Genomic DNA, 10,746 nt, shown 5'->3' with positions numbered 1-10,746 from the left:
CTCTGTGGTGCCTGGATGTCTGCCGCCATCGCCTATACCCCAAGGTATCCTGTGGAACCCTATGGACTTCGTAGAAATAGAGATAACAAGGGTAAGTTCTTACCATATCTCATATTTTTTGTTGTTAATATACTTTATTGGGCTGATTTTTCTGTTTCTTTCTGCCCTCCTCAGTTATTGCCATAAAAAGTTCCTGAGGAGGACAGAAACTCTGCCTTCTGCTATGGGGTTATGCTTCCAGCACAAGTTGGCTGCAACTGTTGATTTTCTTTTAATGATTATTTTTCCCTTGTGCTGGAGGTAATAGTGTTATTAGCTGGCTGGAGTTGTCTTATTCCTTTAGTACCTCCCAAGAGTGAGGTGTTGTGAGTGTTAATAATCCGCTTCCTGTTGACAACCAGGAAAGTTATAGGGGTCAGATATTGGTCCTGGATCGAGGTTACTGTCAGTGTCAGTTAATAAAAGACCCCGGCTCCTCCCTATGTAAGCCGCCCATAAACTAAGCTCAGACTCCACGGCGGGTGTGATGGAGATCAGCTTCGCGGGGCGCCGAGCGCTTGTCACCGGGGCAGGGAAGGGTGAGTATGCCGGACGCGGGGACTGATGCCTCGGTAAGAGCGGGGTCTGACTCTGACCTCTTGCAGGGATCGGACGGGAGACGGTGAAGGCGCTAAGGGCGGCGGGAGCAGATGTGGTCGCACTGAGCCGGACATCGGAAGATCTGGAGAGCCTGGCCCGGGAGGTAGTATAGTAATTACCGGCGCACACACTGACACTGCTGCCCCCTAGTGGCCGAACGTTCTGTTTGTGTATCTATCATCCCATATAGCTAGTTCCCTTCTCTTACTATGCTTCGACACTGCTGCCCCCTAGTGGCTGAACGAGCGGACGGGTTACTCCCCTTCCCTGTTCTATGCTCTCACACTCTGCTACTGTATATATACAGTAATGCTAGTCTCGGCGAGTTACCATCTCCTCCAGCTCACAGGCATGGGCGGTATCCCCTCTCTTTACCCCTGTTTTGTTATTTTTGAGGACAGATTGGACATTCCTTATTTGTCCAAAGTTACTTTTAGGAAGCTATAGCAATAACAGAACTGTTAAACCCAAATCGTAACCATCTAGTTTTCCAGAGCATAAAGGTACCTAATATGTGTACTAAGGCTGATACAGTTATAGGGCATGGGAACAAAAGTGTATGCACTTTAGATTAATTAGATTTGTTCTCCTGCTGGAATAACGGTGTGCCATTAGTATGTGTGCACAGCCACAAAGTCTTAAACTGGGTATAAGCCAATATATTGGCCAATTTGCCAATTTCTGATGAATCGGAGCAACAATTGTATGTGTATTATCGTGCTGTCCCGCAAATCGTTCGTCGTGTCTTCAGTTCGGCCTGCAGTGCAGGCCAATTGGATTCGGGGAACGACACCATGCTTTTGGATGCGGCAGGGGGAAACTATGTATCGGGCAGTCATACACCAGAACGCGCATTGTGTACGGACCGCCCGATATATTGTGCAGTCACATCTGCCATCACTGGGTACACACATCGTCTAGTTGTGTACCAAGCTTTAGTGACGTGTAAGGCTTCCCTACGTGGGCTGGCAGAGTGAAAAGCATTATCCTTCATTGAAGTGTGAGCTATTTATATACAATGAGTTTTTCCCCCAAGCCCGGAACTGATAATAGGAAACGGATAATGTATGGCTGGAGATTAAATGTTTATACATTTACAGATTTTGCCACCCAAATTGGACAAGAATTGTACTGTAAGTGGGCACACAAATGATTGCTTTGCTGGGTGACACACAGCATGATTCTGTCAGATGTAACGCAAGGATGTCAGAATACTGCACATGCGCCAAAGTAAGAATTTGTTAATTGCACATGCACCAGATCCGACATATGGACTGAGATAGCTAGTGCGTATGGATTGAGCCAGTCCGTCCACTCATCACACTTTCTGTGAAATGTGCAGTAACCGGGTAGCGACCAAACATGTAACTGTTCCGTCTCATTGAAGTGTTGTGGATGTGTAAGCCGGCTTCCGGGCTCGGTCATAGAATGCAGATGGAAATTGGACACCTTTTCAGATGGCATATGGAAGCCTGTCCCACCTGCTGCAGATGTAAAAACAGCAGGTGGGATAGGCTTCCATATGCAGTCGCACAGATCTTCAGCATATAAAGGTGGATTCTTGCAATAACACAAGGAAGCAAGTATCCTGCCACTGCCATGCAGAAAAGCTGGTGCTTCGGATAGAATCGGTCCCTTGATGTTTAAATTGTGTCACACACTAAAGTGCTCCAATTGTATGAGACTTGGGGGAGATTTATCCAAGCTTGGAGAGTGATAAAGTGGAGAGCGATAACATACCAACCAATCGCCCAATCTTCTACCATTTACATCTCTGACCTTATCTCCCTTCGCACTCTCACCCACCCACTTTGCTCCATAAATGCATGGTGCTTTTGCTGCCAACTGATTATTACGTCCCACTTCCGCTTCCCCAAGATTTTGCCCGTGCTGCTCCTTACTACTGGAATTCTCTACCTCTTCCTATCAAACTCTCCATCTCTCTAAACTTCAAATGGGCTCTCAAAACTCACTTCTTCATTAAAGCCATCCAGCTCTCATCCTAACCTACTGCTCCTTGCTCCTTCCTCACTGTGTACCCCATCTGTGTCAGCCATCTGTCTGACCCTCCCCTTAAGAATGTAAGCTCTCACAAGCAGGGCCCTCTTCCCTCACGTGCTTCTCCTTTCCCTTATTCTCACTACAACAGCACCTAACCTTTGGTTGCTACCGCCCTGCTGCTTATTTGAGTGTTATGATCACAGATGCAGCACTGTTTATATGTTTATAAACCATGCCCTACATTGTTTTGTACTGTAAAGGCCCCCATACATGGTTCGATTCAAAGTTGGTAAGATGAGTTGTATGATTGCCCTTGAAATTCTTCTCTTGAAATTTTTCATAAGATGTGGTCAAATGGTGTACGATTGATCGTTACGATCATAGGATAAGATGCATAGAAGTGTATCACGTACTCAAAAGATCGTAGATCTCTCTGCAAAACCATCTGATCTGCGATCCAACTAGAGGACGGCGGGGACGCGCATCGGGGTCGCAGAACACACAAAATACATCTATTTTTACACGATTGGTCTGTCCAACCTGTCTTAACTGGCCATATCGGGTAAAAAATAGTCCCGTGTATGGGCACCTTAAGTCATTATTTTCTTGTTTTGCTCATTTGTAAGGTGCTGGGAAACCCTTGTGGTGCCATAAATATAACGGATAATAATAATCAGCTCCTGTCATTTTAAAGGCTGTTTAAAAATTGACAGAAGCGGATTGGTTGGTATTTCATCTCTCTCCAAGCTTTGATAAATCTCCCCGATAGTCATTCAGGGACTTAAATTGGGCCTATTAACTAAAATATTTTCGGACCACATTTTTGAATGTCAGTGATCTTGATGATTTCCCTAAGGTCATTATCGATAAGGTCCAGCATTAATGTGTTCGAGACAGTTTTCAATCAGGACCAGTCATGAGCCTTACATGAGAGCCCATGCATGAAGCGGTGAACATCCTTTTTTCTGTCATTTGATAGAGAAAGGGTTTATCTCTGATCTATAGCTAGAGCCCACAGTGTTTGTGTAACTGTTTGTGAATTGGCAACATTTGCATGGAGCAACAAATACTATATATGTGTTAATTAGTTGAATTCAACATATTAAACGAAGGTTGATTATCTGCAACTAAGGGCTCGATTCATTAAGGATCGCAACAGCGCTCGCAATTGTTGCATACTGTGCATGCATTGCAGTGGGCAAAGGCACCACTGTGATCGTGAAGACCACACAGAGCCATCGCAGAGAGAACGACAGGCAGTGAGCATTTGGGGGGGGTTGCCGGAGAAACGCAGATGTGCATGACTGTTTGAACGCCTTTGCATGGGCGTGCATAAATTAGCCATTGCGATTGCATACGCAGCATGAGTAGTCATTTAGAATTTGCTAACTTCGTTACACGCAGTAAGGTCAGGGCTGCAGTAATTCTGCGTGAGGGACCGATGGTACTCTATTACTGATGTTCGTGAAGGTTTGCAAAGTATTACAGATGTGAGATGGAGGCAGTGAGTGTCTCTATGCTGGCAGTGCGATTGCAATAATTAGCATATTTCCGCAGCAGACCTGCGTGCGATTACGGAGCTGCGATAGCAATAGCGATCCATAATGAATCGGGCCCTAAAACCGCTGACTAATTTGGAGCCTTCACAATACGTTTGAATAACTGACTGAGCTGGAGATCTTTATGTTCCGTCCTGCAGTGCCCTGGAGTGGAGACAGTGTGTGTGGATTTGGGGGACTGGTCAGCGACAGAGGCTGCCCTCAACTCTCTGGGTCCCATAGACCTTCTGGTGAACAATGCAGGAGTTGCTTTGCTACAACCTTTTCTTGAAATTACACAGGAGGCGTTTGAGAGGTACCTGTGCTAATATATACATCATGCACACAAGCCTCATGATAGCTCCAATTTAGTGCTGTTCTGAAAATAGTTTTTAGAGTTTTCCAATAGCTCTTGTAATCTGACCATATGCCATGTAGTAATACAAAATTATAGCAACTTTAACTATTAACCTAGTAAATCGAATAATAAAATGAATTTATGTTCATATGCAATTTCTCTCTTCCAGAAAAGTTTAGTATTCTTTGCGTCATTAATTCTATAATCTTACTGTAATTTTTAGGAGCTTTGCAGTGAATGTAAGAGCTGTAATTGTGGTATCACAGGTAAGCCAAACTTACTACAGCACAATAGCAACACACAATTCTTCATAGTAAATGGTCCTCTCTCTCCTATCAGATTGTGGCCCGTCAGATGATTGAGCGTGGAGTGCCTGGTGCTATTGTCAATGTGTCCAGCCAGGCATCTCAGTCCGCAATACAGGATCACTCTGTCTATTGTAAGCATAAAGCTGTAAACTACTTGTTCAGGATGGAAGTCCTTTGAGTTCAACCTTGTACTAACCTGTAGGTGAAATGGAATGTAGTTCTCAATACCGATAGGGGAATCCCGACAAGGGACTAAGATAGGCGTCGGAATACCGATGCCAGAACGCCAGCCCGAACGAGGTAAGTCCGGGGCGCCCTTAGCATTAGCTAGGGGGTGGAGGGGTTGGGGATTAGGTTTAGGCAGTGTAGTGAGGTTTTGGGGGGGAAGGGAGTTAGGGTTAGGCACCCCAAGGGGGGAGGGTTAGACACTAAGGGGGGAGACATAGGTTTAGGCACTAAGGGGGGAGGCATAGGTTTAGGCACTAACCGCCTCCCCACCCAGCACCCCGTGCCGTTTTGAGGGTTGGGCTACAAAAAGGGAGGTTTAGGGGGAAGGGATTGGGATGCCGCAGTCGGTATTCTGACAGGAGGCATCCCGACAGCCGGCATTACATACCGATTCCGGTGAAATATGTAGGGTTCCTTGTTGATTTTTTTGCCCTTTATTTCATGCCGAGAATTATTCTAGGTTTATTATATAGTGAAAGAAATGTAGCTGTTAATTAACATTCCTGTATTATGGGAATTAGATATAGAAATATTGTGTGATACCGGCTAAAACTACACCACATATTTACCACTTCTCTTTAACACAGGTGCTACTAAGGGGGCCCTCGATATGCTAACTAAGATGATGGCTCTTGAACTGGGACCCAAAAAGGTGAAAGTCTGAAAGGAAAGATACAATATCCGTAGGCAGAGGTTAAGTAAGATAACGCTCTCTGTGAAATAAGCACCACTTGTTGTTACATCAATGTAGTTGGGCAGCACAGTTAAATACAGGCAGGGCCAGTGCGAGGTTTCTGGGTGCCCTAGGCAACATTTCATCAACTGCCCCTGCTCCCTCCAATTCATAATACGGCACGCATCAGTCTCCCCAGTAAAATAACATGTCACACAGCAGTGTCCCAAATTCATAATATACAATATGGAATATTACACACAGCAGAGCGCCAAAATCATAATGTACCTCTTAACATTGTCGCAAACTCATTATATGACACTCAGCCATGAATTATGCCATTAATTTTTTTTTGTGGACTCAGCGGCGGTGCCCACCAGTGGCCGGCGCCCTTAGGCGGGTGCCTAAGGTTGCCTAATGGTAGCACCGGCCCTGAATACAGGATAGACCGTTTCACCTTAGTATAAAGCATAGGGCTTTATACTAAGCATGTAAACTATTACAAAGATAACATAATTAAAGTGATTTTCTGAGCAGAAAATGCATACGTTCTCTCCGCAGGGTTCTGGAAAGACAACAGGTAGAACAAAGACTAAAATGGCCGCCATGTATATTTTCTAGAAATGTGCCCTGAATTGGAGAGACTTGGTTCTCTCAGCTCTATCATAGCACTGACATTTTGTTTAAGAATCACTTATGGTGGATGTATCAAGTTCAGCCAGCTAAGTTTTTTTTTTTTTTTTTTTATTTAGTTCAAGGAATCCTGTATCATTCTGATCAGAGGAGACCTCAAAGAAAGTGGTTGCCCATTCTTATTTAAATGACAACATGTCTGTAGTATATAACACCCTCCTACGTGTGGATAGTTACAGACTGGGCCGGTGATAGGGTGTTTGGCGACCCCCTGCATACTATAAGTTTGCGCCCCCCCTACAAATATGTCCTCTTCACATGCCTCTTTACAAGGTGTCATATTTACGCCTTATTCACATTCTGCCACATAGTAGTACCCTTATACACATTCTGCCACACAGTTAGGGCCCCCCTTACCTATCTGTTACTAAAGAGTAACAGATAGGTAAGGGGGGCCCATCCACTCAACAGGGGATCAGGCTATTGCCTGCCTTGCGGTGACCTGGACCTAATGCCCAGTCACTTTTACTTATGGCACATGCAATCAGTCCATCTAGCATGCCCCACAGGCCTGAGGCCTGAATGCACCCCTGGGCCTTATGCCTGACACCTGGTAAAACAAGTCAGTAGTCGGACATGGAGCGATACAGACTTACAGTATCCAATAATTATTTTGTGTCATGCAAAAAACATAAAATAACCTTAAGGCATGCAAAGTGGATTTCTAATTTTTATTTTAAAAAGTATTATAAATAGAGAACTGAAGCTTCGGATTCACACATATCAAGGTTGTAGCAACTAACAAAAGCCGCAAGAATAACTGTTATGGTCTATGTAGTTTAAGTAAATATATTTTTAAGAAAGGGTAATAATATAACATTCTAGCTTTATTTTCTGTGTGGCACAATATACGAAGTCCGTGCTCTACAATAGAGGGGATGGACACTAAGGTGTTACCTATATTTCAGATTCGTGTAAACTGTGTGAACCCCACAGTAGTAATGACTGACATGGGACGTGTGTACTGGAGTGACTCTCAGAGAGCTGCATCAATGCTTAACCGGATTCCTATGGGGCGCTTTGCTGGTGTGTATTCTTCTCATCACATGGGCATACAACCTGGTTACTCATATATAGATGGTTCTCCCCACTTGTGTTGTAGGTCCAGCCATATTGCTAGAAATTTCTAATGCGCTATTACCACAATTGTTTGCTTCCTCTATGGAATGGGGCGCGCCCCTGGAGAGATCATACAGTTGTGAGCTTGTGCCAAACGTTCTTATCTAATAGTGAAAAATCAGTGTGACTAGATGATGACCATAGAGAAGATCACGTCATGGACAGCAGTCAGCCGAATTGTTCTCCAGTCCTGATCTCTATCAGATAGATCCTGATCTCTATTCTCCAGTCCTGATCTCTATCTGATAGATCCCGATCGCTTGTGGAGCAGGATCAATGATTGCTGTATATAAATTTGGAGCCTAGAGGAAACATTTAGTCTTTTTGTGCAAAATTCTATCCACATAACATAGCCATCACCAGTACACATCTGATTATGTTTAAATGATATAATTCTGATTTGAGTACCTCAGAAATATTCCTATGGGAGAGAGAACACGGCACAAAAATATTTTACGTTAATTTTAAGTGTCCAGCAATTTGTACATTGTACTATTTATGTGGCACTACAATGGATCTGCAGCGCCTTAAGCTGGCCACACACATAGCGATCTGCACACGATCAGCCGATGTGTACGATTTCCCTTGAAACTGTCCCCTCTGCACACGATTTGGTGTCCAATCTTCATACGATCTCCCCTGCATCCATACTTTCACAGTGCATCGCCTCCTAGGTTGTCAGATCTGCCCTACTGCACGGCAGATCTGACAATGCGATGTCCGACCAGCGGGGACGCGCATTGTGATCGTGAGTGGGGGACTCACGCTTTGGCCATATTTTACACGATCTGTCGTTGCATTGTGTCGGAATCGGCCAGATCGGGTAAAATATCGCTATGTGTGTGGCGAGCGTTAGTGTACATAAACAGTGCAAACAAGAAAAAGTGGCAAATACTTACAGTATACTAAAGCATTGCAGAACATAGGATACAAGTGATATAAACAGTGCTGCATATTTAGTCATAACACCCACAATAGCAGTGGCGAATGAACCCAAAACTTTGGAAAGAGGTGAAGAGTCTGATAAGATGAGGCAGAGAGTTCCACAGGTGGGGAGCAGCATGGACAAAATCTTGTAGACTGAAGTGAGAGGAGGTAATCAGTTGGGAGAAGAGGGGGCAGTCATTGGCTGAACAAAGTGGGTGGGAATGTGGAGGGAGATTAGATTGGAGAGGATTGGGTGAGGACTTTTTAGGAGAGTCTGAAATGGGTTCTAAAAGGCGAACCAGTGTAGGGTCTAGTGGAGCGGGGAGGCAGAAGCAGTACACTTGGAGAGGAAGATGAGCTGAGCAGCAGCATTGAGGATAGATTGGAGAGGAGTCAGGGTGGACAGATAAGAGGTTACAGTAGTCCAGGCTAGGGTATGTTTGAGACTTACCTACTAACCTCCATTTATCTCTAAATATTTTTTTTTCTTTTTGGTTCTCTCCAGAGGTGGATGAGGTGGTGCACAGCATTCTCTTCCTGCTGAGTGATCACAGTGCCATGATCACAGGGTCCTGCCTCCCTGTGGATGGGGGGTACCTTGTACACTGAATTCCAGTAAATCATCTCTATGTGGACTGACCACTGGCCTGGCCTCCTACTGCCTCCATCCTGTGTCAGTGCTGCAATATGCATGGGGATTTGCAGCTAGAAGATAATTTCCAGTAATATAGCTCTTACTAATAGCTATAATGTTGATCTTTAATCCTTTCAAAATGTATAGAGTAAATGTGATTACATTTAATTAGCTTGTGTAAAGAAAACCTACATGTGTAACATCAATGTGCCTGCCTTACAAGTACATGAGTATCCCATTACCCCAAGAACAGAAGTGTCACTTTCATTTGTAAACTCCATCCTCTTTATTTTTTTTTTTGCATAGTCCCTCTCCCAATTAATAATTAGTGTTCCCAAAATGCTCAAGCTAACATTCATGGTATCCAGATAAGACATTGGAGCCAGCCAACTGTCCCAGACTAGATATACATGTGTACCCGAGGATTCTAGGAAGGTCACAGTCAGCCTTGTATACGCCATCACTGGCATCCTGAGCAGGAAGCCAGTTTTACTTTTAGTAGCCATTGCAAAAAAATGTAGAGCTATTTTCTTTCCAGCTTTGTAGTAATGAAGAGCAACATTAGGTTATCAGCATCAGGAATCCAGCTATTTTTTGCATTTAGTAGATATTTAACCATAGAGCTCTGCCCTTATTAAACTCTGCAGTATTTTTTTACATTTACACTTTCCTATTTACTGTTCATTTGCACAGATACATGTTCTTTACCAATCATATTAAATAAAATCCAGCACCTGGCTCCACCTGCACCACTACCCTTTCCTACTGCATGTAGAATTACTTTCTTATAGGATCTATAGGGAAGGAGAATGGGATGGAGAGGAGAGCAGGCAGGAGAGGCCACCAAGGACCACTAGTTGCTGCCTGCCGATTAATTAATGTAAAAAGATAGCTTGCTAGTAATTGAGCGCAGGTAAATTAGGTAAAAAAAGTACATGGAAATACGGAACTAGAGAAATGTCTCCCACATAGAGGCATATTCAATTGGGCGCGAGGTTTAGCGAGGAAAAAACCTTGCACCCAGTTTTGTATTACCGCTCCCGATACCCACGGTATCAATTTAAAAAAAAAGTGGTCGCGGGGCTTCAGAGCTGAAAACCCTGTGCCGTGTAAAAAAAAAAAAAATTCACACTTACCTGCTTGGGGGTCTCCGGTGGCCTCCCCTCCATCTTCTCACTGGGGAGAGGGCTGGTGGGAGGCTCCAGGGCTGCTGGGAGATGTAGTTCTCCCAGCGCCCATTACTGGAGGGCATACTCACACTGGGGGTGGGGGGTCACACACACACACACACACACACACACGCTCATAAAACACACACACACACACTGACATATTCACCACTGCTGCAGGAGACCAGGTCCTGACACTGGATGCAGAAGACAGCACTTCGGAAGGTATTACTGACTAAGCTAATTGGAAACTTCCAATTGCTTAATTAGTCATTAGGAGGGGTGCCGCAGGGGTCCCAGAGCATTTCCCGACCTTTCCTAAAATTGTGGAGTTTAGGAAAAATTGGTGGTGCTCTGGAGGTGTGCAAAAAAAAAAACCTGCCGACGCTCAAAATAGGAACAAACGCACACCAAATTGAATAGCAAAAATCCTGCACCTGCTGGAAAAACCTTGTAGGT

General features: G+C 44.3%; 1 protein-coding gene across 1 annotated transcript; it reads left to right on the top strand.

The window, feature by feature from the left end:
- Positions 1-322: 322 nt before the first annotated feature.
- Positions 323-9,867, top strand: DCXR (dicarbonyl and L-xylulose reductase). The gene is made up of 8 exons (XM_088474897.1): positions 323-578; positions 645-742; positions 4,340-4,494; positions 4,760-4,802; positions 4,876-4,975; positions 5,660-5,724; positions 7,347-7,464; positions 8,990-9,867. Exons 1-8 carry the CDS (start codon positions 527-529, stop codon positions 9,091-9,093), a joined length of 735 nt encoding a protein of 244 aa, XP_088331023.1. The 5' UTR covers positions 323-526; the 3' UTR covers positions 9,094-9,867.
- Positions 9,868-10,746: the final 879 nt, after the last annotated feature.

This window comes from Taudactylus pleione, unplaced genomic scaffold, assembly GCF_031769625.1.
Source record: "Taudactylus pleione unplaced genomic scaffold, aTauple2 ptg000016l, whole genome shotgun sequence".
In the NCBI taxonomy this organism is placed as follows: Eukaryota; Metazoa; Chordata; class Amphibia; order Anura; family Myobatrachidae; genus Taudactylus; species Taudactylus pleione.
The sequence above is the reverse complement of the archived record's forward strand: the minus strand, read 5'-3'. Positions and strand labels throughout refer to the sequence as shown.